This window comes from Neopsephotus bourkii, unplaced genomic scaffold (genome assembly GCF_033783945.1).
Source record: "Neopsephotus bourkii isolate Nb327-2 ecotype Australia unplaced genomic scaffold, CSIRO-AGI_Nbou_v1 NB_1025, whole genome shotgun sequence".
NCBI classification, from domain to species: Eukaryota; Metazoa; Chordata; class Aves; order Psittaciformes; family Psittacidae; genus Neopsephotus; species Neopsephotus bourkii.
In genome coordinates, this window is record NW_026901514.1 from 158422 (window position 1) to 184682 (window position 26261).

The following is a 26261-nucleotide window of genomic DNA, read 5'->3' on the forward strand; positions in this document are numbered from 1 at the left end:
CACGGGGCACCAGACACAGGCCCCCTCCCTCACACACCCCCCCCCCCGCAGCCCTTTCACCGCCGCCCCGACAGTTCCTCGCTGCAGCCCGCTCAGTGTCACGGGGAACCTGACACACCCCCCGCGGCGCAGCCCTTCCACCGCCGCCCCGCCGGTCCCTCGGTGCAGCTCTTTTACTGATGCGGGGCAGCGATTCCCCCAACCCCGGACCTGTTTTTTATGCTGTCCCAGCCCACCTCGCACCCCTCAGTGCACACCCCCACCCCCCCGCTGCGCCCCGGCTTTCCCTCGGTGCAGCTCTTTTACTGATACGGGGCAGCGATTCCCTCAACCCCGGACCTGTTTTTTATGGTGCCCCAGCCCATCTCGCACCCCCCGCTGCGCCCCGTCTGTCCCTCGCTGCAGCTCTTTTCGTGACACGGGGCACCAGACACACAACCCCCGGCGCAGCCCTCCCACCGCCGCCCGCCTGTCCCTCGGTGCAGCTCCTTTGGTAACACAGGCCGGCGACCACCCCTCATCACCCACCCCTCAGTGCACTCCCCCTGCGCCCCGCCTGTCCCTCGGTGCAGCTCCTTTGATAACACAGGCCGGCGACCACCCCTCATCACCCACCCCTCAGTGCACTCCCCCTGCTGCGCCCCGCCTGTCCCTCGGTGCAGCTCTTTTAGCACTGCGGGGCAGCTCACCCTTCCCTCACACTACGCCCTTTAACGCCGCCTCGTTTTCCCAGTCCCTCGGTGCAGCTCTTTCAATGACACGAGGCGGCAGTTACCCTCCGGCACAACCCTCTGAACGGCACCGATGACCAGCTCCTCCACTGAACCTCCCCATCCAGTTCTTATAAGAGACTTTGAACTCCACGTTTATTGTTCCATCGACCCTGACAACAGTTCACCCGGAGCCTCCGAATCCCCGGCAGCTCCCTCCATCGCAACCTCAGCCACAGCCACCTCCGCTTCCGCGACCTCGGCGGCCGCCGCCGCCGCCGCCGCCACCTCCTCCCCTCTCCCGGCCGCGTTCTCTACACTATTCTGTGCTGCAGGCCCTGCCTTCGCCGTTCCCCGCGGTCTAGACGGCTTCTTCACCCGCTGAGCGGTGGCTCTAACCGCGCGCTTGCCCCCCTTCGTCTTCCGGGCCCGCCGCCGCCGCCGTCGGGATTTACCGGCCGCCCTCCCGCGCCGCCTGTTTTTATCTAATTGCTTCTTACCTACAAGACCAACGCGGAACGAACCGGAGGCGCCGCTGCCTGTGACTCGCTCAATGAGTCCCTTCTTGATCAGCGAGTTGACGGCAGCTTTCAAACGATGTCTGTTCCTGCGCACGTCATACCCTTCGGCAGCAAGAATCTTCTTAACGGCAACTAACGAGGTACCTCTACGGGCCGCCGAAAAGGAGACAGCGCGGAAAATAATATCCGATAGCGACAACCGCCCGCGCTTCGACGGCAGCGGCAGGCTGGATGTGGATGACCGCGACTTGACTTTCCCCCGAGGCATGGTCGGACCGCTAGCTCCGAGGCACTGCTCCGCCCGCTCTGCTCCGCTCCGCCCGCTCTGCTCCGCTCCGCCCGCTCTGCTCCGCGCCGCTCCTGCTCCGTCAGCTGCCGCCGCCCAACTGTGAAACAGCGCCGCTCTGTGGCCCTTTATATAGGCCGGCGGCGGACGCTACCGAAACAGTCGCTCCGTTCCCACGCCCCCTCCCCTCTATGACGGACGCGCCCGAATCAACCGCTCCGTTCCCACGCCCCCTCCCCTCTATGACGGACGCGCCCGAATCAACCGCTCCGTTCCCACGCCCCCTCCCCTCTCTGACGGACGCGACCGAACCAACCTCCACGCGCCTCTGCACCCCCCCCACCTTCCTCCGGCTCCAAAATGGGGCTTTTGCCCTCAAAAAGACCTGCCCCGCCAGAGCGGGGTTCACTCACCCCCCTCCCAATGTTCCTTCGTGTCCCCTTAGCCAAGCCCTAGAGAAACTATGTTTAAAAAAGCAGCCTAAAAAGCATAAAATCATCCAGGAATGTTAAGCAGGTGCAACGAGCGGTGGCACCACGGTTCTGCAGCTCTGAAAGCTGTTTATAAACAGAAAATAGAAGTTAAACGAGGTATGAGCAGTGGTTTCCTTTAAGATTTGTGAGTACAGATGCAAATAAGTTAGACTAAACACCAAAACCTGTCAATTTCTGGAAAAGTATTTATGTCTAGCACAGCTCTGGTCTCGCCAGCTGCTGTCTCTTGCAGAGGTGAAGTCTCCTGAAAGTTAAGATCCTCCTTGGAAACGGCCTGAAACATAAAAAAAATAATTAATCTTGAAATCTTGTGCTCTGCTAATTAACCTCATTCTCGCAGATAGATCAGAGAAAAAAAAAACGCTTTCAAATACACGGTTTGGAGTTTTTTGCTTTTGCTTTTTTGTTACCCAAGAGTTGCTGCTGGAGATCAAACTTACGGACTTATTTTCTTCCGATTCCTCCTGGATCGCCCCGTCTCGCTGCCTCGGGCTTTGCTCCACCGCACTCCGGAGATCCGCCGCAGGGTGTGAATAGAGGGAGTGGGATCACAAATGCCTCTTCCTATTGGCCGTCGGACGCACTGAGGCTTCTTATTGGCTGGCAGATTTCAACCAATCAGAATGGATCTTTCCGATCCGCTCTCCCGCGGTGACTGTCGGCTCACCCAACACCCCCCCCCCCCCCCCCCTTTCCAGTCCCTCCTCGCATAGGGGCGAGTCTGTATCTATTAAGGGGATTTATCGATGGAAGCATGACCCAGAAAACTGGGGAGAACCTTCCCTAAAAGAGTTAGAAGAGCTCAGTTTGAGGAAAAAAATGGCTTTGCTGCTGCTGCTTCCTACGTCTTGTAGGAAGGTTTTGCCAGCAGAGAAGTTTCTGCTTAGGATTTGTAGAGAATTTAGGGCCTAAAACTGCTTCTTGTGCCTCCCGGGATCACTCGGTACGGGGCCTCCCTGTGGTTTTGCAATCGCAGCCAGGATGTGAGCAGGGAAAGAGGCCACGGGCGGGATTTCATTCGCTGTTTCACCACCTAGAAATGAATAGAAAGGGAAATAAATAAACAACTCAGCATCTTGATACAACAGGAAGTTGTTACTATGGTTAAACCACATAATAAAGCACTGTTATCAGGCAGTACAGGCAGGACCAGGCAGGTCTCTTCCTCTTACAGCCCAAATTGCTCTGTCTTTGCCGCCGGATTTGCCTCCCTGTCCCCAGAGACTTGTAACGTCAGCCTAAGGAAGAAGAGAAACCACCAGGAAAGGCAGCAGAGAGGACAGCTGCTTTCATCTCCAGGGCCCTAATTTTAAATAAGGCACCTGACAAACCCACAGATCTCCCCTAAACCAAAATTACAGCCCAGCTAAGTGTGTAATTAGTTGTTTCTCCATTTGGTAAAGGAGGTCATAGGTGATATTGTCCTCAAAAGGCAAGAGCTGGTTACGGCACAAGGTTTGGCAATGCTTACATGACATCGAGGGAAAATCAGAATGCTTCTTTTGCAGTGTCCTGCTCCAATGGACAAGCTTCCAACACTCTGTTCCATCCACTTGTCACCTGAAAAGCTTTATGAAGATACGATTTGAAAGTCTGTGCAAAAAAATAAAGTTTAAACAACAAAAAAATCCCCTTCCTATGTAACTCAGCAGGCCCAGAGCTGACTCTCCACTGCTGGGCAGGAGGGGAATCAGCTTCTTTTCAAGCAAAGACACCTCACCAGCCTCACATCAGCAACTCGTGTGGCAGATCGTTTATCATGGGGCGTACAAAGCCCTCATTCCTCGAGCAGAGCCTCCACAGCAGCCCCATCCATGAACCCCAAAACCCTTTCGGATGACAAATAAACCTTGCACCACCCTGTGAAAAGAGGCCTCACGGAACAGCTTCAGGTGTTTTCTCCACGAGTGACGGACCCTTTCCCGCAACGACAGACCCCAGGACGGAGGCAGATGCATTTTGGGGCTGCAGGAGCGTTTTCGGTTTATTCTTTTAACCTCAGCCTTCTGCCTCGCCCGCACCTTCCCACCCTCACCGCTCCCACCAACCCTAGCACACTGCCGCTGTAAGCCTCGGCACTCTCTGATTGGCTCCTTGCCCTACCACTGCGGCTTCCCATTGGCTGCTCCTCCCCGCGCACCGCCCTCCCGCAGACTTCCTCGAAGCGGACCTGAGTGAGAACTGCGCTCCCAGCAAAGCGCGGGAAGCGCTGACCTGCGTGAGGACTGCCCCCCCCCCCCCGCCCGACCAACTTCTCGGATTAATAACGGGCGGGTATTCAGAAAAACGGGGTTCAAAAGACACTTTTATACCCCGAAGACTCCAATTTGGGTGTATTTTGCACCAAAATACAGTTCCACTGCAAACCGGTTAAGGTTTGGGGGAAGTTTGTCCCATTTTGAGGACTGTCCCTGAGGAAGCAGCTCTGGAAAATGGGGGATTTTCCACCTCAAAATAGTACCTATCTGGGGAAGAAACTCCCAAAATGAGGGGTTTCTGGTTAATGTCAGAGGGGCTCCATGCTGTTGTATCAAGGGGAAAGTGCTGATAATGCCCCAAAATCCCACTTCGTCCCCCTTTTAAGTGAAAATATGCTCTATTCAGCACCAGCAGCGGACGTGGGGAGGAAACTGCTTCCAAAATATCCCTAAAATCACCCAGATTTAACCCGAATCCTGCTGGAGGGTGGCATAAACCCTTCCCAGTGTCACCAGTTTGCCCAGACACCCACAGAACCCCCCAGAGCCCCCACCATAGATCTGTGCAGACCCATACAGGCCCGTGTAGACCCGTACAGATCAGTTTATGGCCTGTAGCACCAAGAGCATTGAGCTGAATATAACAAAGCCCTGTAAGCGCAAGAGAGGACCCAAGTGGTGCTGATGAAAGCACCAGCAAAAGAAACTGACTTTTGGGGGCAGTTTTAGGGTTTTTTTGCCTTTTATTCTGCAAAATCATTCCTCCGCTCACCCCGAATCGTGTCCCGGCTCCTCCCCTCTAAATCCACACCACAAAAAAAACCCCAAAACAATGAAAAAGGGGTAGGGGGAAATGCCCCCCCCCGGAACAAAACCACACCGAGCAGCGCAATTCCCGCTAACTCCAGCTGGGATCGTATCCCGTCCAGTCCGAGGGGGGCGCCAGGTAAACGCGCCGTCCCCTATAGACGAAGCTGACGATGCCGCGGTAGCCGGCGCGGGGGACGCCGGACTTGAGGTCGTCCATCAGCCCCAAAGCTTTGGCGAAGGCCTTGAAGGAGTCACGGCCGCTGTATTGGAGGCGGACGGTGCCCAGCTCCCGGCGCCGGTTCCCCTGGAGCTCCTCCACCCTCACCTCCGGAGCAGAGTAAACCTTAGGGAGGAAGGAACGTTCGTACTCGTCCTTTTTGAGGTAAGAAAGATCCAGTTGGGTAAAAGGCACGAAACGGTCGTTGAGTTTGATGAATTTTAAATACTGGTCAAAGAACTGCCCGTGGCTCACGCCTTTGCGACCGAACGTCATCGTACGGGAGACCTCGGGCCGGACGCAGGAGCGATCGCGGCGCTGCTCCGGCTGCCGCATCCAATCGTCCCAAAAAGCTCGCGGCCATTTGGGCTCCAGTTCGTCCCAAAGCTCGGCTAAAAGCAACCAACCAAGGCCGGGAAAGAAATCAGTCCTGTAAAGCAGTTCAGCCTGCGCCACGTCCACCATCTGCTCCTTCCCGTTGTCATTCCAAGCGGACACGCACCAGAGGCTGCGGTCGGCCAGGAGCAGCGGGAACGCCGCTTGGAAATACTCAAAGAAATCCGGAGCGACTTCTAAGTCATCCTCCACCACGATGGCAGCGCGGTACCGGAACGTGCGGAAAACCTGCCCCAGCGCCCAGCGGTAATGCCGGGCGATCTTGTAGTATCCTTGGAATTTCCTATGCTCCGCCGGCACCGGGATGTCGCTGAGGTCCGGCTGCCGGATATGCGCCACGGCATCCCCATAGGAAGCGATGACCCGGGCGGTCTCGGCGTGGCCGCAATCCTGGCTCACGATGACGGGGAACTGCTGCGCCGAGGGCCGGTACCGCAGGAGCTTATCGAGGCAGCGGCGCACGGTGCTGCGGTCGCAGGCCAGCACCAGCACGGGCAGCACGGTGCCGCTGGGCTCACTGGGGTGCGGCGGGGCCGGGGATGGCGGCGGTGGCGGCGGCGGAGGGGGCGGTTTGGGGGTGCCGGGGCCGCGGTGGCGCCGGCTCCAGAGGCCGCTGTAGCGGTGGATCTGGTGCAGGAGCTGCTTCTGCCGCTCCAGCTCGGTTTCGGCGTCCTGGGCCAAGCGGATGACTTGGGCCGTGAGGAGGTCGCCGTCAGGAGGCGAGGCCGGGCGGCTCCAGAGGAAGAGGAGGAGGAGGCCGTTCCAGGCGATGAAGAGCGCCGCCCCCCACAGCACCAAGCTGCTCTTCTTCAGCATCCTTCAGCGCTCACTCCCATGCCATGGACCTGGGACCGCACCAAGAGACAGGGGTCAGGGGCCTCCTTTCACCCCCCAACAGAGCAACAACCCCTCCACCCCCCCCTCCCCCCGGTATAGGGAGAGGAAGTGAAACAACGCGGCCATGGAGCCTCCCACCAGAAACGTGGCACAAAAACACCCCCAAAATGGGACAAAGCGGGGGGAAAACGGCAAATTATGGACCCTAAACCCCAAATCTCCATGCGGAGAGCGGGGGGCAGAGTCCATTCCCGTTAAACATTAACCCCAAGGCCTGTTCCAGGGAGGATTTGGCACCGGGAAGGGGCTGGGGGGGAGGAGGAGGTTTCTGCTTGAGAAACAGAAGGAGAGCTTCAATTTGGGGCTAAAATCCTCTGTTTTCAGCGAGTTTTTACCCACACCCCCCCTCCAGCCCAGTTTGACTCCTACCGGCAAAGGGAAGATGACAGCTGGGGCAGGAAGTGGGAGGGAAAGGGGGGTTTAAGGGGGAAAAAGAAGGAAAACCGCAAGGAAAAGGGGAATGGAAGCACCAGGGAGAATAAAGAGAGGGGAAAGCAGCAACCGGTGGAGCGCAGGGGGAGCAGCTCAAGGGTTAACAGCGCCGCCGGCCACGTTGGCGGGCGGAAAAGGGGAATTAAAAGGAAAGAAAACACCCGGAAAAGGGGGATTTAAATGGGAAAAAAGGGGGGAAAAGAGGGAAAATCAAGGGGTTGGAGTGGTAAAAGGGGGGGTGAGGCCAAAGGCAACAGGAGGGGAAGGGGGAAAGGGGAAAGTGCCGGTAACACGGGAAGCAACCGGCTCAGATCCCCCTTCAGGGCCCCAAAAGAGCCATCGCAGGCTGGAAAAGCAGCCGGAGAGAAGGGAAAGAAGGGAAAAAAGGTGGGAAAAGGGGAATTTGGGGGGGGGGGCTCCTCAATGGGGGCTCTGCAGGGGGAGGGGCTGGGTGAAGCCATACCTGGGGCCCAAAGGCTGGGGCTTCGCTCAGAATGAGGGGTTCTGCCTCCGAATGGGGCTGCTGTGGCTCCAAAGGAGGCGGTTTGGCCCCAAAACGAGCGTTTTTTGGCCCAAAACAAGGGGGTTTGGCCCCGAAGGGCAGCCTGAGCCGCGCCGTGCCCTGGTGCCGAGCCCGGAGCCCGCAGCCAGGCGCTGAGTAAGCAGAGCTGGGATTTCCCCAGCCCTCGGCTGCGCTCCGGGGCCTCCCAGCCCCGGTCCCATTGAACCCTTCAGCACCCCCAAACCCTCCCCCCGAATCCAGCCTGGGGGTGATGTTTTCCCCCCTTCTTTGGTCCTTAAAAGTGACCCCCCCCCCCAATCCAGGCATTCCTGAAGGATTTGGGGGGGGTTTAAGCTCCTTTTCCTCATCACAGCTGCCCCCAGAGACCGCAAACAAGCAGATTCGGGGTAACCCCCACCCCGGTTTCATTCCATCACCTTTAAATTACCCATTAAATCCCCTTTTTCACTAATCCAGGCTCTTTTGGCATCCCAGGGAAGCAGCTCCGGCCTCAGCATCCCAAACCCACCCATAACAGACCAAGGAAGCGAGTTTTGGGGACATCCCCCCCCCCCCGGGTTGATTTTTTTCCCCTTTTTCCCACCTTTTTGGCTTTATTTCTACCGGGGTGACACCAAAATAAACCGCGGCAACGGCGCTCAATGGGAACAAATCCTCACCCTTTTCCCATGGGATTTGGTGCCGAGCATCACCCCAGCGCCTCGCTCTTCCACCCCAAACCCACGTTTTCCCCCTTTAAGGGGGGGGATTTTCACCCAATGCCAATGGGAATTTAACCCCAATCCCAATGGGAATTTAACCCCAATCCCAATGGGAATTACCCGCGTTACCTGCTTGTGCCGGCGCTCCAGGGGGAGGGGGGTCGCTGGGGTTCCCCCCTCCCCCTCCTTTTCCAGAGCCTCCTGAGAATCCCTTGGGAATGGGGGGGGGGCGGTTCAAGGCGCTGCTTCCCTCCCGCCGGAGCTTCCACACGGTGATGGAGGGGGGGGGTCAGGCCATGGCGGGGGCTGTACCCATCGGTGCGGCCGCTGCCTCCGGGCTCAGCATCCTCCAACCCCCAGGCATGGTCCTTGGGGGGGGGTCTCCAATGAGCTCTTCAATGAGGAGAAAGAGGTTAAAATGCCCCAATTCCCCCTTTAATGAGCACAAATCCCCCCCCCCCCCCGAGCCCCCTCATGGATCCCCCTGCCCCGAATCCCGCAGGAAGAGGGAATGGGGAGGGAGCCTTCTCCTTGCCCCTATAGGGTACAGGGACTCCCCCCAGCCCCTCCCGCCGCCCCATAGGGGAGCACCGACGGCCCTCCCAGCCCCATAGGCCCCATAGGCAGCCCCATAGGCCCCAATGGCGACCCCCAGCCCCACGGGAACCCCCCCGCCCCGGCCGGTACCAGCAGCGCCTCCCGGCAGCTCCCGCCACTTCCGCCCCGCCGCAGCGGAAGCGACGCCATGGCAACGGCGAGACCACGCCCCCTGGAGTCTGCCCATTTATGGCAAGACGCGCCCACCGCGGGGGCCAAGCCACGCCCCGCTTGGAGCAGGGGTCGCGGGCCACGCCCCCCCAAAACCCCGCCCCTTCACAGAATGGATACGCCCCCTCCCCGGCTTCCCGCGTCAATCAATACGCGCGCTGCGAGGAGGAAGTGACGTCAGGAAGGGGCGGGGCTGGAGGGGCCCGCGTTCGGGACTGGGCGCCCGGGAAGGGTTCGACCTGTCTGCTCTGGGGGGTTATGGGGGGGAATTAAAGGGGGCTATGGGGGGCAATGGGATCCAGTGGCAACCGGCAATAAGGGGGTGCTGCTGAGGCCCCCCTTTTCATCTCAATGGGGGTGATGGGGGGCACTGGGGTCCAATGGCACCGGGCAATAAGGGGGTGCTGGGTGATGCTGACCCCCTTTTCCTCGCAATGGGGGTGATGGGGGGCACTGGGGTCCAATGGCACCGGGCAATAAGGGGGTGCTGGCTGATGCTGACCCCCCCTCTCGTTTTCCTTTCCCCCATTCCCAGCCATGGAGCTCCCCTCCTCCTGCTTCCAGTCCTGCCTGGATTTCTGCCCCGAGTGCGGCTCCGTCCTGCCCCGGCCGGGCCTGCAGAGCAGCATCCGCTGCCCCCGCTGCGACTTCACCCTCGACACCGCCGGTCAGTGGGGACAACGTTGGGATGGGGGGGGACACCGGGACATGACCCCCCCCCCCGGCCCCCTTTGACTTCCTTTGCCCCATAGACTTTGAGGGGAAAACGATCCGCAGCACCATCGAGTTCAACCGGTTGGAACCCGCGGGGAGGGGGCAGGATCCTGCTCCCCACCTCCAGGGACCCCTGGTCAGTGGCTATTGGGGTGGGGGGGTAACACCCCATTGGGAGGGACCCCCCCGTGTATAGCCCCCCCATAGGGCTGTCTGTAACCCCATGTCCTTGGGGTGGGGGGGCACACGCAGGTGGAGCGGCGCTGCCCCCGCTGCGGGCACGAGGGCATGGCCTATCACACCCGGCAGATGCGCTCGGCCGATGAGGGCCAGACCGTGTTCTATACCTGCCCCCATTGCAGGTGAGGGACCCCCCCTTATTCCATATGGATCCCTGCTTTTCCCCTCTCTGACCCCCCCATTCCATATGGATCCCCCTTTCCCCTCTCTGACCACCCCCCCATAACCACCCCCTTCTCTCCCCACAGGTTCCAGGAGAAGGAGGATTCCTGATGGGGTGTTCCTGCCCCCCCCCCCCCATGGCGTGTTTGTGCCCCCCCCATGTGGTCAATAAACCCCTCCAGGGTGTTGATTCGGGGGTTCTCTCGCTTCTTACCCTGTTTCCCCCCTCAACTCCCCCTTCAGCATTTACTTGCCTCCCCGAGCCCCTATTTGCCCCCCCAAGGCCCTGAATTGCCCCCTTAAGCCTCCTCTACCCCCCCCACACTGCCCCCTCATCCTCTGTCTGCCCCCCGTAGCACCTCAATTGCCCCCTCAGGCTTTATTTACCCTCCTGAACTGCCCCTAATTGCCTGCCAGCCCCTAAATTGCCCTCTTATGCTCTACTTACCCCCCCATGCTGCCTGTATTTGCCCCGTCGGCCTCTACCTACCCCCACAAACTGCCCCTTTTTGCCCCCTCAGTCTCTAACTTCCCCTCTTAAACTGCCCCTATTTGCCCCATCCTCTTACCCCCGCCCGACCGCACTGCGCATGCGCCACCGCTGTACGGCGGAAGCGCGCTCGTCGCGGGGGACCGCATTATGCGGGGGACCGCATTATACGTGGGACCTACCGGAAGTGCCTTCCCAACCAACCGGAAGTGGGGGTGTCGGTGGGCGCTGCACCGGGGCGGCTACGAGAGCGGCCCGGCCCGGCCTTTCCCGGTGCTCCGCGCCCGTTCGGGGGCCTCGGCGGCGGCCGGGACCCCCCCCCCCCCCGTCCCGTTTCCCGTTAACACCAACCCGGGACCATGGCGGAGGCGGCGGACACCGGCGGCTGCGGCACCGCCACCGTCACCGAGACCGGTGCCGCCGAGCCGGTGAGCGCCGGGGGCTGCGGATACCGGATAAGGCCTATAGATACTGAGGGGGGGTTTAGGTATGGGGGTGGGCCTATAGGTACTGAAGGGGGGGCTGTAATCGGACGGGGGCCGTGTCTATACGAGCCAATACAGAGATATAGAAGGGAACGTTTAGATAGAGAAGGGGGGTGTGAGATACCCAGAATAGGCTATAGATAACCCGGGGGGGGGTATAGATCTAGAGGGGATCTATAGATAGTGAAGGGGGTGTGAGATACCCAGAATAGGCTATAGATAACCCGGGGGGGGGGGTATAGATCTAGAGGGGATCTATAGATAGTGAAGGGGGGTGTGAGATACCCAGAATAGGCTATAGATAACCGAGGGGGGGGTTATAGATCTAGAGGGGATCTATAGATAGTGAAGGGGGGTGTGAGATACCCAGAATAGGCTATAGATAACCGGGGGGGGATATAGCTCTAGAGGGGATATATAGATAGTGAAGGGGGGTGTGGGATACCCAAAATAGGCTATAGATAACACGGGGGGGGGTATAGATCTAGAGGGGATCTATAGATAGTGAAGGGGGGGGTGAGATACCCAGAATAGGCTATAGATAACCGAGGGGGGTATATATATAAGAGGGGTATGTATATATAGTGAAGGGGGGGTGTAGATACCCATGGGAGGAGCTATAGATAATGTGTGCCTGTATCTATGCATCCCTTTGGGGGGGTATAGATAGTGTCTATGTGGTTATCTATACACACCTGGGGCCTATGGATATGGGGGGGGGGGCTATAAGTGTAGGGAAGGGGTATAAGCTCCAGGGTGTATAAGTACCACGGTGGGGGGGATATAAATCCTATTGGGGGGGGTATAAATCCTATTGGGGGGGTATAAACCCTATTGGGGGGGTAAATAGCTGGGAGGGGGGGGGTCTAAATACCCCCAAGAAGCCATAAATGTGCTATAAAGGCGGGGGTATAGAACATGGGGGGTGGTGACAGTGGCCCCCATGTGTGCCCCCCCCCCGCCCCAAGGAGAACCGGAGCCTGACCCTGAAGCTGCGCAAGCGGAAGCCGGACAAGAAGGTGGAGTGGTCCAGTGACACCGTGGACAACGAGCACCTGGGCCGCCGCTCCTCCAAGTGTGAGTGGGGACCCCCTCCCGTGCCCCCTCCCCATCCCGGACATTGGGGGAGCCCCCCCTGACACCCCCTTTTTATGTGCCCCCCCCCCATTGCACCTCAGGCTGCTGCATCTATGAGAAGCCGCGAGCGTTCGGGGAGAGCTCGACCGAGAGCGAGGAGGAGGAGGAGGAAGAGGAGGAGGAAGCAGCGCGGGGGGCGGCCAGGGGGGGGCACGATGGTTGTGGCCACCTCCATTGCATCAGGGGACACAAACGGGGGCAGAGGCAGCGCGGGGGGGACACGGGGGGGCCCCAAGCGCAACCCCCTGGGCCCCTGACCCCGATGGAGCACTGAGGAGTCCCCTATGGAGGCTCATGGATAACCCCCCCCCCCCCATCACTGACTCTGGACTGGACCCCCCCATCCCCCAGCATCACATCAGGGGGTGCCCCCCCTCAAATCAATGCCTGATTCCCCCCAACCAATGCCTGAGCCCCTCCTCCCCAAACCACCATTGCCTGAACCCCCCATCACTGCCTGCGCCCCCCCTCCCAATCAACACTGCCACCCCCCACATGCACCCCACTGTTTTGGGGGGGGGCGTTTTGGGGTGCTCCCCCCCCCCAACATGGCACCTGTGGGCATTAAAGGTGGCACTGCTGTGACCGCTGCTGTGGGGGGCACGGTGTTTATTGGGGTGTCAGTGGGGGGGGGGACGGCTTGCGGGGGGTCCCCCCACCCTCAGGTGGCTCCTTAGGGGGTGGGGGGCTGGTGGCAGCGGCGTCGGCTCGGAGCTGGGCCCCCAGGCTGTGGGGAGAAGGGAATGGGGGGGGTTAATGACAGGGATAAAGGTGTGGGGGGGGCACCTTTGGGGTGTCACCGGCCTGGGGAGTGTCCCCAAGGGAGGGACCAGGAGGCACCAAAACAAGCGTCACCCCCCAGCAATGTCACCCGACCGGCTGGGCCTGGCACGGGACTCACCGCACTGCACCGCACGTGAGGGATGGGGCACGGGGTCATGGCCCCCCCCGCACCCCAATGGCACCCACAGCACATCCACATCCCCCCCCTGCACCCCAATGGCACCCTATAGCACATCAACATCACCCCCCCCCTGCATCCCAATGGTACCCACAGCACATCCACATCCTCCCCCCTGCACCCCAATGGCACCTGCACCCCAATGGCACCCACAGCACCCCCAGACCCCCCCAACTCCACAGCACCCACTTAGACATTAGGGCCCCCCAATTCCCCTTCACCCCCCTATTCCCTCCATTCCCCCCCCATATCCCCCCACTTCCTTTCCAGCTCCCCAAGACCCCCCTTGTCCCACAGCCCCCAGTTCCCCACTATTGCCCCTGAGCACTGGGTCCCCCCCAGCCCCCCAATCCCCCCCTATTGCCCCTGAGCACTGGGTGCCCCCCAAGTGCTCCCCATTGTCCCACAGCCCCCATTCCCCTCTATCAGCACTGGGTCCCCCCCCTGCCCTCACCTGCGGCGCTGGGGGCGCCGGGGGGCCGCGGGGGTGCCCCGGGCCAGGCGCTGCGCGATGCGGGTCTCGACGGCCAAGGCCACGGGGGTGCGGAGCCGGTGCGGGGCCGCGGCGCGGTGGCACCGGGGGCAGCTGAAGCCGGGAGCGGGGCCGGGAGCGGGAGCGCGCAGGCAGCGGCGGCAGCAGCTGTGGTTGCAGGGCAGCAGCACCGGGTCCCGCAGGGGCTCCCCGCAGGCCGGGCACTGCGTGTCCAGCGCCAGGCGAGCGAGAGGGCCCCGCTCCGGCAGCGCCGAGGGGGCCATGGGGGAGTGAGCGGGACACGGGAGGGGGGAGCGGGGAGGGACGGGACGGGACGGGACGGGGAGGGGCGGGGCGGGGCGGGAGGTGGGACCTGGACACGGACACGGAGGGAGGAGCAGGAGGGTAGGGATGGGGAAGGGATGGGGTAGGGAGGGAGATGGGAACGGGTGGGGATGGGGATACACAAAGGGACGTGGATGGAGAGAGATGGACAGAGAGAGATGGGACATGGATATGGGACATGGATGGAGAGAGATGGACAGAGAGATATGGGACATGGATATGGGACATGGATGGAGAGAGATGGGGACATGGATATGGGACATGGATGGAGAGAGACATGGGAAATGGATGGACATAAATGGAGAGAGATATGGGACATGGATGGACATAAATGAATAGAGGAACAGAAATATGGGACATGGATGGACATAAATGGATAGAGAGATGAGACATGGATGGACATAGAGAGACATAGATGGACATAAATGGACAGAGATATGGGACATGGATGGACATAAACGGACAGAGGGACATGGATATGGGACATGGATGGACAGAAATGGACAGAGATACGGGACGTGGATGGACAGAGATATGGGACGTGGATGGACAAAGATATGGGACGTGGATGGACAGAGATATGGGACGTGGATGGACAGAGATATGGGACGTGGATGGACAGAGATATGGGACGTGGATGGACACGGGAGGACACGGGGACACAGCTCTGCCACACACCTGCCCCCACCACCACCACAGGCCACCGGTGCTGCCCCAACCGAACCCAGTCTGGTGCCGGTGAGATGGAGCCAAATCCCAGCAGGGATGGATCGCTGCATCCCAGACCTTGAAGAGCCAAATCCCAGTAGCACTGGACCAGCGCATCCCAGGGGTGCCAGATGTGAGAGCCAAATCCCAGTAGCGCTGGACCAGCGCATCCCAGCGGTGCCAGATGTGAGAGCCAAATCCCAGTAGCGCTGGACCAGCGCATCCCAGCGGTGCCAGATGGAAGACCCAAATCCCAGTAGCACTGGACCAGTGCATCCCAGCGGTGCCAGATGGAAGAGCCAAATCCCAGTAGCGCTGGACCAGCGCATCCCAGCGGTGCCAGATGTGAGAGCCAAATCCCAGTAGTGCTGGACCAGTGCATCCCAGCGGTGCCAGATGTGAGAGCCAAATCCCAGTAGCGCTGGACCAGCGCATCCCAGCGGTGCCAGATGTGAGAGCCAAATCCCAGTAGTGCTGGACCAGCGCATCCCAGCGGTGCCAGATGTGAGAGCCAAATCCCAGTAGCGCTGGACCAGCGCATCCCAGCGGTGCCAGATGTGAGAGCCAAACCCCAGTAGCACTGGACCAGTGCATCCCAGCGGTGCCAGATGGAAGAGCCAAATCCCAGTAGCACTGGACCAGCGCATCCCAGCGGTGCCAGATGTGAGAGCCAAATCCCAGTAGCGCTGGACCAGCGCATCCCAGCGGTGCCAGATGTGAGAGCCAAACCCCAGTAGCACTGGACCAGTGCATCCCAGCGGTGCCAGATGGAAGAGCCAAATCCCAGTAGCACTGGACCAGCGCATCCCAGCGGTGCCAGATGTGAGAGCCAAATCCCAGTAGCGCTGGACCAGCGCATCCCAGCGGTGCCAGATGTGAGAGCCAAACCCCAGTAGCACTGGACCAGTGCATCCCAGCGGTGCCAGATGGAAGAGCCAAATCCCAGTAGCACTGGACCAGCGCATCCCAGCGGTGCCAGATGTGAGAGCCAAATCCCAGTAGCGCTGGACCAGTGCATCCCAGCGGTGCCAGATGTGAGAGCCAAATCCCAGTAGCGCTGGACCAGTGCATCCCAGCGGTGCCAGATGGAAGAGCCAAATCCCAGTAGCGCTGGACCAGCGCATCCCAGCGGTGCCAGATGTGAGAGCCAAATCCCAGTAGCGCTGGACCAGCGCATCCCAGCGGTGCCAGATGTGAGAGCCAAACCCCAGCAGTGCTGGCCCAGCGCATCCCAGCGGTCCCAGCCATCAGAGAGCCGCATCCCAGTGGGATCTCCTTGCCGTTCCGGAGCCATCCCCATCACTCCCAGTCCGTGGGCGAGCGGATGACGAGCGGAGCCGCGTTCTTCCTGCCGGCGCGGATGCCGGGGTAGAAGAGGGGCCAGACCTTCTCGGTGAAGGTGGCGGTGAAGGTGTAGATGTGCGAGCGATCGGTCACGTTGTAGAAGGCCACTTTCCCAGCCTCGTAATCCAGGAAGACCCCAACGCGTTTCGGCTTCACCCGCAGCGTCAGCGGCGTGAAGGGGGTGGTGGTGGCCGCGTACTTGTCCCCGTTCCAGAGCCGGACGCGCCAGTATCCCGCCTCCGGCAATGGGGTCAGTTCCCCTTTCCTGCTCACCGAATCCTTGCACACTCCCAAGGCCCAGTGGGTCTTGTCCCCGACCTCCACCTCCCAGTAGTGCCTGCCGGAGGTGAAGCCCTGCGCCGCCAGCACGCAGGGGTAGATGGTGAAGCGCCGCGGGGAATCGGGCACCTCCCGAGGCCCCACTTCCACAAAGCGGACGCTTTTCCGGTCCTTGGATAGGACCAGGTTGGGATGAGCGGTGTCCGGGTCCAGCGTCACCTCCCCTGTGGGGACACGGCAGGGTTCAGGAGGGGAGGGATGCGGGTAAAGGGGGGGATCGGGAATGGATGGGTGGGGATAAAGGGGGGATCAGGGATGGATAAAAGGGGATCAGGGATGGATGGGTGCGGATAAAGGAGGGGATCAGGGATGGATAAAAGGGGATCAGGGATGGATGGATGTGGATAAAGGGGGTATCAGCAATGGATGGATGTGGATAAAGGGGGGATCAGGGATGGATAGGGGGGATCAGGAATGGACGGATGTGGATAAAGAGGGTATCAGGGATGGATGGGTGCGGATAAAAGGGGGGATCAGGGATGGATAAAAGGGGATCAGGGATGGATGGGTGCGGATAAAGGGGGGGATCAGGGATGGATAAAAGGGGAACAGGGATGGATGGGTGCGGATAAAGGGGGGGATCAGGGATGGATAAAAGGGGATCAGGGATGGATGGGTGCGGATAAAGGGGGGATCAAGGATGGATGGGTGCTGTTAAAGGGGAGATCAGGGATGGATGGGTGCTGTTAAAGGGGGGATCAGGGATGGATGGGTGCTGTTAAAGGGGAGATCAGGGATGGATGGATGTGGATAACGGGGGATCAGGGATGGATGGATGTGGATAAAGGGGGTATAAGGAATGGGTGGGTGCTGTTAAAGGGGGGATCAGGGATGGCTGGATGTGGATAAAGGGGGTATCAGGAATGGGTGGGTGCTGTTAAAGGGGGGATCAGGGATGGGTGCGGATAAAGGGGGATCAGGAATGGATGGGTGCGGATAAGGGGGGGATCAGGGATGGATGGATGTGGATAAAGGGGGGATAAGGGATGGATGGGTGCTGTTAAAGGGGGGATCAGGGATGGATGTGGATAAAGGGGGTATCAGGGATGGATGGGTGCGGATAAGGGGGCTCACCGAGGAGGTGCCGCGTGAGCTTGCGCAGGGTGAAGTACTGCCGCGGGAAGCTGCCGAAGTTCTTCTCCAGCTCGATGGGAATGGAAACGGGATCATCCATGGGAGCCGCCGCTGCCTCGCACCTGGGGGGGAGGAGGGATGCTCTGGCTGAGCCCAACACCCCAAAATCCCGCTTTTCTGCCCCAAAACGGAGGCCTGGATTGCTCTTACTTGGCCAGAGTGTCCTTGATGTCCTAAACAGCAGAAAGAGGGGGGAAAGGAGGGTCTAGTGGGATGGATCCCCCCAGATCCATGCTCCAGGTATTGTATCCATGATGCCAATCCTGATGCTGACCCCATTCCTGCTGCCAATTCCCTCCCTGGTGTTCCAAACCCTGTCATCAAACCCAATCCCATTCCCTGGGATCCTGTCCCTAAACCCAATCCATCCCTACACCAAATCCCATCCCTGGAGACTGTGCTGCCCCCAACATTCATCCCCACCCCCTAGGGTGATCCCATCCCTAAACCCTAACTGTAACCCTAGGAATCCCATTCCCAGAATCAACCCTACACCTTGGGCTGATCCCATCCCCAAACACTAACCCTAACCCTAGGAATCCCATTGCCCAAATCAACCCTACCCCTTGAGCTGATCCCATCCCCAAACCCTATCCCTAGGAATCCCATTCCCGAAACCAACCCTACCCCCTGGGCTGATCCCATCCCCAAAACTATCCCCATCTGCCAGGATCCTGCCCCACAAACCCAATCCCATGCCTAGGAATCCCATTCCCGAAATTAATCCTCCCCCTTCTAGTGATCCCAACCCCAAATACTAACCCCAACCCTAGGAATCCCATTCCCAGAATCAACCCTACCCCCTGGGCTGATCCCATCCCCAAACCCTAACCCTATCCCTAGGAATCCCATCCCCAGAATCAATCCCCCCCCTTTTACTGCTCCCATCCCCGTGCCCTCACTCCATCCCCATCCCCGTCCCCTGCTCACCTGGAGCATCTCTGCTCCGGGCTGCAGGCACTTCTCCTGCAGCTGGGCCACGAGGGTGGCCAGGCCTCGGCGCTGCTCTTCCAGGTGCTCCAGGTTGGCCTGGAGCCGCTCCAGGATCTCCTGCTCCTCATCCTCCAGGCGCCGCAGCAGGAGCCGCTCCTCCTGCGCCAGCAGCTCCCGCAGCTCCTCGAACTCCTGCGCGATGCGGTCCCGCCGCCCGGACACCAGCCTCTGCGGTAACGGCACCGGGGGCACTGGGAGAACTGGGAGCACCGGGAGCACCGGGAGCACCAGGAGCACTGGGAGCACTGGGAGCACCGGGAACACTGGGAGCACCGGGAGCACCGGGAACACTGGGAGCACCGGGAGCACCGGGAACACTGGGAGCACCGGGAGCACCGGGAGCACCGGGAGCACCGGGAACACTGGGAGCACCGGGAGCACCGGGAACACTGGGAGCACCGGGAACACTGGGAGCACCGGGAGCACCGGGAGCACTGGGAGCACCGGGAGCACCGGGAACACTGGGAGCACCGGGAGCACTGGGAACACCGGCAGCACCGGGAGCACCGGGAGCACTGGGAGCACCGGGAACACCGGGAGCACCGGGAGCACTGGGAACACTAGGAGCACTGGGAGCACCGGGAGCACCGGGAGCACCGGGAGCACTGGGAACACTGGGAGCACTGGGAGCACCGGGAGCACCGGGAACACCGGGAGCACTGGGAGCACCGGGAGCACTGGGAACACTGGGAGCACTGGGACTGGGAGCACTGGGAGCACTGGGAGCACTGGGAGCACTGGGAGCACTGGGAACACTGGGAGCACTGGGAGCACTGGGAGCACTGGGAGCACCGGGAGCACCGGGAACACTGGGAGCACCGGGAGCACCGGGAGCACCGGGAGCACTGGGAACACTAGGAGCACTGGGAGCACCGGGAGCACCGGGAGCACCGGGAACACCGGGAGCACCGGGAGCACCGGGAGCTCTGGGAACACTGGGAGCACTGGGAGCACTGGGAGCACCGGGAGCACCGGGAGCACTGGGAGCACTGGGAGCACCGGGAGCACCGGGAACACCGGGAACACCGGGAGCACCGGGAGCACTGGGAGCACCGGGAGCACCGGGAGCACCGGGAGCAGTATCCCTATCCAACCCCCCCATTGACCATCACTCACCTTCAGCTGGGCCGGTTTCTGCTCCTCCCGTGCTCGGCAGCCGCTCAGCGCTTCCAGCTTCTGCTCCAGCGGCTCCAGGCAGCGCTGCAGCTTCTCCTGCCCAAGGAGGGAAGGGGGGTGGGATGGGGACAGGGTGGGATCCTCCTGCGCCAAAGCCCAAACCCATCCCTGTATCCCTTCCCCATCCCTGAATCCCTTCTCCATCCCTGAATCCCTTCTCCATCCCTGTATCCCTCCTCCATCCCTGAATCCCTTCTCCACCAAGTGAGCCACCAATTCCCTTCCTGGATAACCTATGGCCTCAAACTGGAATCAGGAGCAAACTGGTTTCCAAATCTCCTCCAAACCCAGCCACAGAAGGGGGATTTGGGGCTCAATCCCATCAGGAGGGGTTGGAAAATGAAACAGGGATGAGCAGCATCCCAAAACCCCTCCAGAAACAGACTCAGGGAAGGGATTTGGGGCTGAAAATGGGGATTGCGACAAAGTGGAGCTCAAAATCCCTCCAGAGACAGCCTCAGGGAGGGAACTGGGGGCTGAAAACGGGGATTGGGATAAAACGGAGCCCAAACCCCCTCCAGAAACAGCCTCAGGAAGGGAATTTAGGGCTGAAAAGTGGGATTGGGACAAAGTGGAGCCCAAACCCCTCCAGAAAGAGCCTCAGGGAGGGAATTTGGTGCTGAAAACCGGGATTGGGATCAAACAGAGCCCAAACCCCTCCAGAAAGAGCCTCAGGGAGGGAATTTAGGGCTGAAAACAGGGATTGGGATCAAACGGAGCCCAAACCCCTCCAGAAACAGCCTCAGGGAGGGAATTTGGTGCTGAAAACCGGGATTGGGTTCAAACGGAGCCCAAACCCTCCAGAAACAGCCTCAGGGAGGGAATTTGGTGCTGAAAACCGGGATTGGGATCAAACGGAGCCCAAACCCCCTCCAGAAACAGCCTCAGGGGGGGAATTTGGTGCTGAAAACCGGGATTGGGATCAAACAGTGCCCAAACCCCTCCAGAAACAGCCTCAGGGGGGGAATTTGGTGCTGAAAACCGGGATTGGGATCAAACAGTGCCCAAACCCCCTCCAGAAACAGCCTCAGGGGGGGAATTTGGTGCTGAAAACCGGGATTTGGATAACATGGACCCCCCCCCGCCATCATCACCTTGTACTCCCTGGCCGCCACCTCGAGGGGCACAAGGACGTGGGCCCGGTGCGCGTGGGAGATCTGGCAGAGGAGGCAGACGGGGGCTTGGTCGTCGCGGCAGAAGCGCGCCAGGGCCTGGCCGTGGGTGCGGCAGCGGGGGCCGTCGGGGGCCTTGCGCTTGGTGCCGCGGAGCTGGCGCGCCGCCTCCACCATGTTGCCGAGCTGGCGGTTGGGGCGCAGGGCGCGGCGCCGCGAGGTCTTGCGGCACACGGGGCAGGGGAAGTCCCGCGCCAGCTCGGCCCACCAGCGCGTGATGCAGGCGCGGCAGAAGTTGTGCCCGCACTCGAGGAGCACCGGGTCCCGCAGGTACTCGAGGCACACGGAGCAGCTGGCTTCCACCCGCAGCGTCTCCAAGGGGTCGGAGCAGGACATGGTGGTGGATGGGAGGGATCCCAGTAGGGTTATGGGGGGGAACGGTGTCAGTTTGGGTAAAGGGATGATGTCATCTTCAGCGGTGCTTTCTGGGGGGAAACAAGTGAATTCGGTTAAAATGGGAACGTGGTGGTGGGAAGGGGTGGGAATCATAGCAGGGAACCAAGGGGGTTTGGGGGGGAAAGGCGTCAGTTTGGGTAAAGGGATGATATCATCTCCAGCAGTGGTTTCTGGGGGGAAAACAAGGGAATTTGGTTAAAATGGGAAACTGGTGGGGGGAAGGGGTGGGGATCATAGAAGGAAACCAGGGGGTTTGGGGGGGGGAAAGGCATCAGTTTGGGTAAAGGGATGATGTCATCTTCAGCGGTGTTTTCTGGGGGGAAAACAAGTGAATTCGGTTAAAATGGGAACGTGCTGGTGGGAAGCAAGTCCTTATTGGGGATCCTTACAGCAGGTGCCTATAGCAAGGTCCCTATAACTGGTCCCTATGGCAGGGACACTATAGAGGGCTTCTATAGAAAGTCCCCATAGGGGATCCTTATAGCAAGTATCTATAGCAGGTTCCTATGGTGGGGTTGCTATAGGGTTCTCCTATAGCAGATCCCTATAGGGGATCCTTATATCAAGTGCCTATAGCAGGGTCACTGTAGGAGGCCCCTATAGCAGGTCCCTATAGGGGATTCCTATAGCAGGTCCCTATGGCGCGGCTGCTATAGGGTTCTCCTATAGCAGGTCCCTATAAGGGATGCCTATAGGAGGTCCCTATAGGGGGGTCGCTGTAGGAGGCTCCTATAGCAGGTCCCTATGGCAGGGTCGCTATAGGGCTCTCCTATAGCAGGTCCCTATAGCCGGTCCCGGCCCCCCCGGCCCCCACTCACCTCCGCTCCCCTCCACACCGGGTCCGGCGCCGGAAGTGACGATTTCTCCCAGCGCCGGAAGTACCGACCCTCCCTCTCTCCCTCCCACCCACCCTCAGCCGAGCGGGGCGTGGAAAACACGCCTCCTTCAAGAAGCCAACCAATGGGGAGCGTCGTCCCCGCCCACCGGGAGGGGGCGCGTCCAATCGGGAGCGCGATGGCGGCGGCGGTGAAGGACCGCGAGGTGCTGCAGCGGCTCAGCTTCCTGTTCCAGGTGGGCATGGGGCCGAGAGGGGCCCTATGGGGCAGCGGAGGGGCTATGGGGTGCTCTATGGGGCACAAGAGGGGACCGATGGGGCAGGGTGAGGCCTATGGGGTGCTCTATGGGGCACAAGAGGGGCTGCAGGGGGCTATGGGGTGCTCTATGGGGCAGAAGAGGGGTCCCTATGGGGCAGGCTGTAGCCCTGTTTCCCCCCCAGGCCGCGCACTGGGTGCTCCCGCACAGCCCCGCACTCGCCCGCTTCTACTGCAGCATCCAGCGAGGGACCGCGCGCCGCCTCGTCCTGCGCCTGTGAGGAACGGGACAGGGGTTTGGGGTGGGGGGGGCACCCCATGGGATGCAGGGGACCCATAGCAGGGACCCTGACCCCCCCCACCACCACCCAACCCCTCAGGGCCCCCTCGGTGAAGCGGACCGTGTGCCGCCGCTGCTGCTCGCTGCTGCTGCCCGGCACTGGGGGCTGCCTGCGCCTGCGAGGTGGGTCGGGGGCACCCATTGGTGGGTCGGGGGCACCCATTGGTGGGTCGGGGGCACCCCCATTGGTGGGTCGGGGGCACCCATTGGTGATCCATTCCGCAGGCCGGGGGCAGCCCCGCACGGTGCTGCATTGCCAGAGCTGCGGCCGGCACCGGCGCTACCTCTGCGCGAAGCCACGCCCCCTGGAGCAGGCCACGCCCCCCGGTGAGTGAGGGGCGGGGTTCAATCCATATAAGGGAAGGTGTGGGTGGGGCTAACAGCTGCTGTGACCTTCCAGGAGACCCCCTATAAACCCTACCTGGCAACAGAGCGGCGACGTGAGCGCGGATTGGTCCCTGCAGCCCCCTCTAACCAATCAGAAAACACCGGTTGCAGAAATAAACTTTCCTTTATTCCATATATAGTATCAGCGTCACGTTATGGGGCGGGGCTAACACTCATCCTCTCCCAGCAGAGCAAAAGGATTGGCCGCGGTGCTGGCGGGAGGCGTGGCCTCCCCAGGCTCCGCCCCCTCCTCGCTGTCACACTCCTCCTCCTCCGAGGTTGAGCCTTCCTCAGGGGGGGCCGAGCTCTGGACCCCCGGGTCCCCCCGCTCCTGCAGTGCCGCCAGCGCTGCTGTCTCTGGGTGCTGCTCCCACAGGTCTGGGGGGGGGGGGATGCACACAAAGACCGTGATTGGCCACAGCAGGCACAAAACACCGCCCAAAACCTGATTCCAGGCCCCTCATTGGCTGAGACACCCCCCCCCCATGAGGGTCTTGGGGTACACTCACCCTTTTGGGCAGCATAACCTGGGGGACGCAGGCAGAGCCGGAGTCGCCCCTCAGCCGCCAGCCTTAGGATGCTGTTGGCTGCCCGGTACACATCGTTCCGAGCTGCCTTTGCTGTCTTGTAGCCTCGTTTCTCTGCCCACGCTGAGCAAAGACCCCCAAAAAACCTCATTAACGACAAGAAACAAGCCTGATTTTTACTTAATTCACCCCAAAAGTCACCGACCTTCACAGATGTCCCAGGCTGTCCAACCTGTTGCAGAACTGGGGGGCCGCAGCTGGAGCAGAGGTGGCAGTGGGAGGCGAGAGGCCAAGTACCCCACAGCCGAGTAGGGCTCCTGCAGCTGGGAGATGGGGTAGACACCGGCCAGCACCTTGGGGGCAATACAACAATGGCTTAACTTGGGAATGGGGGGGGAAATCAAGTATAAGGGGTGGGGAATGGGGCTGGGACCCACCTGCAGAGCTGGGGGAGCCCGGGAGGGGAAGACGAGGCCGGGGCAGTCACAGAGGCGGACACAGGGGGTGAGGAAATGGGTCTGGAAGTAGCGGGTGCGCCCGGGGGCCCGGGACACGCTCACGGCGCTGCGGCCCACCAGGGCGTTCAGCACCGACGACTTCCCTGCATTGGGGAGCCCTGTGGGGAATGGGGGGGTCAGGACATGGCTCCCCCCCAGCATTCACTGCCATCATCCCCTCTCAGGAGCATCCCAATGGAAGCCACGCCCCCTCCGCATTAGGCCCCGCCTCTTGGCTGAACACCCCCCTCCCATTGGCCCATCTCCATCAAGCCCCGCCCCTCACCGACGCAGCCCAGGGTGAGGACGCCGTGGCGGTAGCGCTCCCACTGCCGAGGGGCCCCCATGGCTCCATCCTCGTCACCGTCTTCCTCCTCCTCTTCCTCCCCGCCATCTCCCACCTCTTCCTGCTGCTCTTCCTCTTCCTCCTCTTCCCCTCGTGCTGCTGCCGCTTCCGCCCGGTCCAGCCGCGCTCGCCAGCTGCTCAGGTCCACTGCGAAGCAATGGGGAGGGATGGAGAAGCACCCAAGGCGGACATAAGAAAACCCCAACCAGCACCCATGGGACACAGGGAACCCCTTCACCACCACCACCCAATGGGTGACAAGGTGCATGCACCCCTTCCCCCCCCACACACACAGCACCCATGGGTGCCCCACTCACCTTCTCCCCCCACGATGCTCTCACAGGCCTCCAGCAGCTGCCGGGGTCCCACAGCCCGGCTCCAGCCTCCTCCCCTCCTCTGTCTCCGCTGCAGCCCTATAGGGGATCATAAGAGAAAAGGGGGTGTGAGGGCACCGTGACCACCCCCTGTCACCCCCACCCCATCAAAGCACTGGGTCCCTACCGGCTGTGGGCCCCCGTCGGGGGGCGGAGGTGAAGGGGACGACGCGGGCGGTGGGGAAGCGGCGCCGCAGGAGGTGGCTCCAGGCGGTGGCCACGGCGGGGGACGTGAGGTCCACTTTGTTGAGGATGAGGATGAGCCCCTTGCCCAGCTCCCGGGTGATGTGGGTGGCCAGCGCGGGGGGCACGTTCAGGGCCTGCCATGGACGGGGGGGACAGAGCGGTACTGAACCGGGGGCTGGATACAGGGGTGCCCCCACCCCACATGTGTGGGGTCACCCCCTTTACTCACCGGGTGCCGGGCGTCAGTGATGAGCAGGATGACATCGGACATCTCCAGCACCCGCCACAGCTGCCGCCATGTCTAGAGAGGGGAACACGGTGATGCCGTTACCCTGAACACCCCCATGCCCCCCCCCCCCAGCACCCATGGGTGCCTCGCTCACCTCCAGGTTGTGCTCAAAGGGGGCCACGTCCCCTCCATCCTCCTCCTCGCCCTCCGCCGGCCGCTGGTTCTCCTGCAGGGCCCTCAGGAAGGCCCCAAACGCCGCCTCCTCCCGCACCCGCAGCTCCTCGGGGCTCATGGCGAAGCTCCAGGGCGGCCGCCGGGGGAAGTCCAGGCCTGGCACCGGCAAACGTGGCTCCCACCGGCTCCTCCCCGTGCGATCTCCCCCCTCTGCTCACCCCCCCTCCCGTCCTTGCCCCCTCACCGGGCCCGTAGATGAGGTCCGGGTCCAGCTCCAGGGCGCTCTCGGGCAGCAGCTCCACCACCTCCTCCTGCGCCCGCCGCCGCCGCCGCGCCAGGGCCTCGGCCCGGGGCCCCCCCAGCTGCAGCCGGAACCGGCCCGGGTCATGGCGGCGGGGAGGGGGAACCGGATCCCCGGCTTCAGCAGAGGCCGCATCGCTGCCGCGCTCCCGGCTCCCGCTGCGGCTGCCAGGGCCCGAGCCCGGTGGGGCCGGGGCGTCTGCGGGCAGGAACCGCGGTCAGGGCAGGCCCGGTCCCGTTCTCCCCCTCCACGCCCCGTTTCCGCCCCTCCCGGTCCCGTTTCCCCCCTCGGGGCCCCGTTCTCCCCCCTCCCGGTCCCGTTCCCCGCCTCGGGGCCCCGTTCCCCCTCTCTGGGCCCCGTTCTCCCCCCTCCCGACCCCGTTCCCCCCCTCGGGGCCGCGTTCCTCCTCCCGGCTCCCTCTCACCGCCCCGCCTCCGTTCCCGCCGGTCTCGGAGCTGCTGTTTCTTTCTCTTAGCGCTGAACGGCCGCTTGCGGGGCATGATGGGACGTGACGTAAAGGGGCGGGACCTACCTCAGCCAATCACAGAGAGCACAAGCAACACGATGACAGCCAATGGGAGGAGGGGT

The 26261-nt window shown here is 61.5% G+C and overlaps 8 protein-coding genes across 10 annotated transcripts in view; 3 read left to right on the top strand and 5 right to left on the bottom strand.

Moving 5' to 3' along the window:
* Nucleotides 1-10259, top strand: part of POLR1H (RNA polymerase I subunit H) — an 87047-nt gene extending 76788 nt beyond the window's left edge. For 2 of the 3 annotated variants that reach the window (XM_061360414.1, XM_061360415.1), the window contains exons 2-5: nucleotides 9489-9620; nucleotides 9706-9803; nucleotides 9920-10029; nucleotides 10156-10259. In XM_061360414.1, the coding sequence (XP_061216398.1) occupies nucleotides 9491-9620; nucleotides 9706-9803; nucleotides 9920-10029; nucleotides 10156-10180 (363 nt within the window). In that variant the 5' untranslated portion in view covers nucleotides 9489-9490 and the 3' untranslated portion in view covers nucleotides 10181-10259. Of the gene's footprint in view, nucleotides 1-9110; nucleotides 9125-9488; nucleotides 9621-9705; nucleotides 9804-9919; nucleotides 10030-10155 lie in introns of those variants that run through there. The other variant, XM_061360416.1, reaches the window with a different exon arrangement.
* LOC133216024 (histone H1C-like) lies at nucleotides 867-1499 on the bottom strand. The gene has a single exon (XM_061360435.1). It carries the CDS (start codon nucleotides 1497-1499, stop codon nucleotides 867-869), a length of 633 nt encoding a protein of 210 aa, XP_061216419.1.
* On the bottom strand, nucleotides 4931-6523 carry MGAT1 (alpha-1,3-mannosyl-glycoprotein 2-beta-N-acetylglucosaminyltransferase). Its single transcript, XM_061360389.1, has one exon. It carries the CDS (start codon nucleotides 6446-6448, stop codon nucleotides 5108-5110), a length of 1341 nt encoding a protein of 446 aa, XP_061216373.1. The 5' UTR covers nucleotides 6449-6523; the 3' UTR covers nucleotides 4931-5107.
* Nucleotides 10260-10827: 568 nt separating the features above from the next.
* PPP1R11 (protein phosphatase 1 regulatory inhibitor subunit 11) lies at nucleotides 10828-12504 on the top strand. The gene is made up of 3 exons (XM_061360413.1): nucleotides 10828-10987; nucleotides 12013-12121; nucleotides 12223-12504. The coding sequence occupies exons 1-3, from the start codon at nucleotides 10919-10921 to the stop codon at nucleotides 12453-12455; spliced, it is 411 nt and encodes a 136-aa protein (XP_061216397.1). The 5' UTR covers nucleotides 10828-10918; the 3' UTR covers nucleotides 12456-12504.
* Nucleotides 12505-12778: 274 nt separating this feature from the next.
* LOC133216003 (RING finger protein 39-like) lies at nucleotides 12779-13933 on the bottom strand. The gene is made up of 2 exons (XM_061360412.1): nucleotides 13597-13933; nucleotides 12779-12908 (listed from the first exon to the last, which is right to left on the bottom strand). The coding sequence occupies exons 1-2, from the start codon at nucleotides 13896-13898 to the stop codon at nucleotides 12791-12793; spliced, it is 420 nt and encodes a 139-aa protein (XP_061216396.1). The 5' UTR covers nucleotides 13899-13933; the 3' UTR covers nucleotides 12779-12790.
* A 2025-nt stretch (nucleotides 13934-15958) lies between these two features.
* TRIM39 (tripartite motif containing 39) lies at nucleotides 15959-21169 on the bottom strand. Its single transcript, XM_061360385.1, has 6 exons — nucleotides 20748-21169; nucleotides 19594-19689; nucleotides 18415-18645; nucleotides 17635-17657; nucleotides 17425-17546; nucleotides 15959-16514 (listed from the first exon to the last, which is right to left on the bottom strand). The coding sequence occupies exons 1-6, from the start codon at nucleotides 21159-21161 to the stop codon at nucleotides 15967-15969; spliced, it is 1434 nt and encodes a 477-aa protein (XP_061216369.1). The 5' UTR covers nucleotides 21162-21169; the 3' UTR covers nucleotides 15959-15966.
* Nucleotides 21170-22170: 1001 nt separating this feature from the next.
* RPP21 (ribonuclease P/MRP subunit p21) lies at nucleotides 22171-23172 on the top strand. Its single transcript, XM_061360411.1, has 5 exons — nucleotides 22171-22292; nucleotides 22498-22589; nucleotides 22693-22775; nucleotides 22878-22979; nucleotides 23053-23172. The coding sequence occupies exons 1-5, from the start codon at nucleotides 22182-22184 to the stop codon at nucleotides 23064-23066; spliced, it is 402 nt and encodes a 133-aa protein (XP_061216395.1). The 5' UTR covers nucleotides 22171-22181; the 3' UTR covers nucleotides 23067-23172.
* Nucleotides 23145-26238, bottom strand: GNL1 (G protein nucleolar 1 (putative)). Its single transcript, XM_061360379.1, has 11 exons — nucleotides 26098-26238; nucleotides 25617-25871; nucleotides 25353-25528; nucleotides 25199-25270; nucleotides 24911-25103; nucleotides 24727-24822; nucleotides 24350-24556; nucleotides 24004-24182; nucleotides 23772-23919; nucleotides 23549-23689; nucleotides 23145-23417 (listed from the first exon to the last, which is right to left on the bottom strand). Exons 1-11 carry the CDS (start codon nucleotides 26171-26173, stop codon nucleotides 23206-23208), a joined length of 1755 nt encoding a protein of 584 aa, XP_061216363.1. The 5' UTR covers nucleotides 26174-26238; the 3' UTR covers nucleotides 23145-23205.
* Between the last annotated feature and the right edge of the window lie 23 nt (nucleotides 26239-26261).

What these genes read in the sequence shown, in the direction of transcription:
- LOC133216003 (XM_061360412.1), bottom strand. Translation starts at nt 13,898, where the DNA reads ATGGCCCCCTCGGCGCTGCCGGAGCGGGGCCCTCTCGCTCGCCTGGCG. An exon ending in CGGCGCCCCCAGCGCCGCAG is followed by an intron (nt 12,909 to 13,596) that starts GTGAGGGCAGGG and finishes TTCTCCCCACAG; the next exon opens with CCTGGGGGCCCAGCTCCGAG.
- RPP21 (XM_061360411.1), top strand. Translation starts at nt 22,182, where the DNA reads ATGGGGAGCGTCGTCCCCGCCCACCGGGAGGGGGCGCGTCCAATCGGG. An exon ending in CGCCGCCTCGTCCTGCGCCT is followed by an intron (nt 22,590 to 22,692) that starts GTGAGGAACGGG and finishes CCAACCCCTCAG; the next exon opens with GGCCCCCTCGGTGAAGCGGA. An exon ending in GGGCTGCCTGCGCCTGCGAG is followed by an intron (nt 22,776 to 22,877) that starts GTGGGTCGGGGG and finishes TCCATTCCGCAG; the next exon opens with GCCGGGGGCAGCCCCGCACG.
- MGAT1 (XM_061360389.1), bottom strand. Translation starts at nt 6,448, where the DNA reads ATGCTGAAGAAGAGCAGCTTGGTGCTGTGGGGGGCGGCGCTCTTCATC.
- LOC133216024 (XM_061360435.1), bottom strand. Translation starts at nt 1,499, where the DNA reads ATGCCTCGGGGGAAAGTCAAGTCGCGGTCATCCACATCCAGCCTGCCG.
- GNL1 (XM_061360379.1), bottom strand. Translation starts at nt 26,173, where the DNA reads ATGCCCCGCAAGCGGCCGTTCAGCGCTAAGAGAAAGAAACAGCAGCTC. An exon ending in CCTTTGAGCACAACCTGGAG is followed by an intron (nt 25,271 to 25,352) that starts GTGAGCGAGGCA and finishes TCCCCTCTCTAG; the next exon opens with ACATGGCGGCAGCTGTGGCG. An exon ending in AGGTTATGCTGCCCAAAAGG is followed by an intron (nt 23,418 to 23,548) that starts GTGAGTGTACCC and finishes CCCCCCCCCCAG; the next exon opens with ACCTGTGGGAGCAGCACCCA.
- TRIM39 (XM_061360385.1), bottom strand. Translation starts at nt 21,161, where the DNA reads ATGTCCTGCTCCGACCCCTTGGAGACGCTGCGGGTGGAAGCCAGCTGC. An exon ending in TGGCGGCCAGGGAGTACAAG is followed by an intron (nt 19,690 to 20,747) that starts GTGATGATGGCG and finishes CTCCTTGGGCAG; the next exon opens with GAGAAGCTGCAGCGCTGCCT. An exon ending in CCGGAGCAGAGATGCTCCAG is followed by an intron (nt 17,658 to 18,414) that starts GTGAGCAGGGGA and finishes TCTGCTGTTTAG; the next exon opens with GACATCAAGGACACTCTGGC.
- PPP1R11 (XM_061360413.1), top strand. Translation starts at nt 10,919, where the DNA reads ATGGCGGAGGCGGCGGACACCGGCGGCTGCGGCACCGCCACCGTCACC. An exon ending in AGACCGGTGCCGCCGAGCCG is followed by an intron (nt 10,988 to 12,012) that starts GTGAGCGCCGGG and finishes CCCCGCCCCAAG; the next exon opens with GAGAACCGGAGCCTGACCCT. An exon ending in GGGCCGCCGCTCCTCCAAGT is followed by an intron (nt 12,122 to 12,222) that starts GTGAGTGGGGAC and finishes ATTGCACCTCAG; the next exon opens with GCTGCTGCATCTATGAGAAG.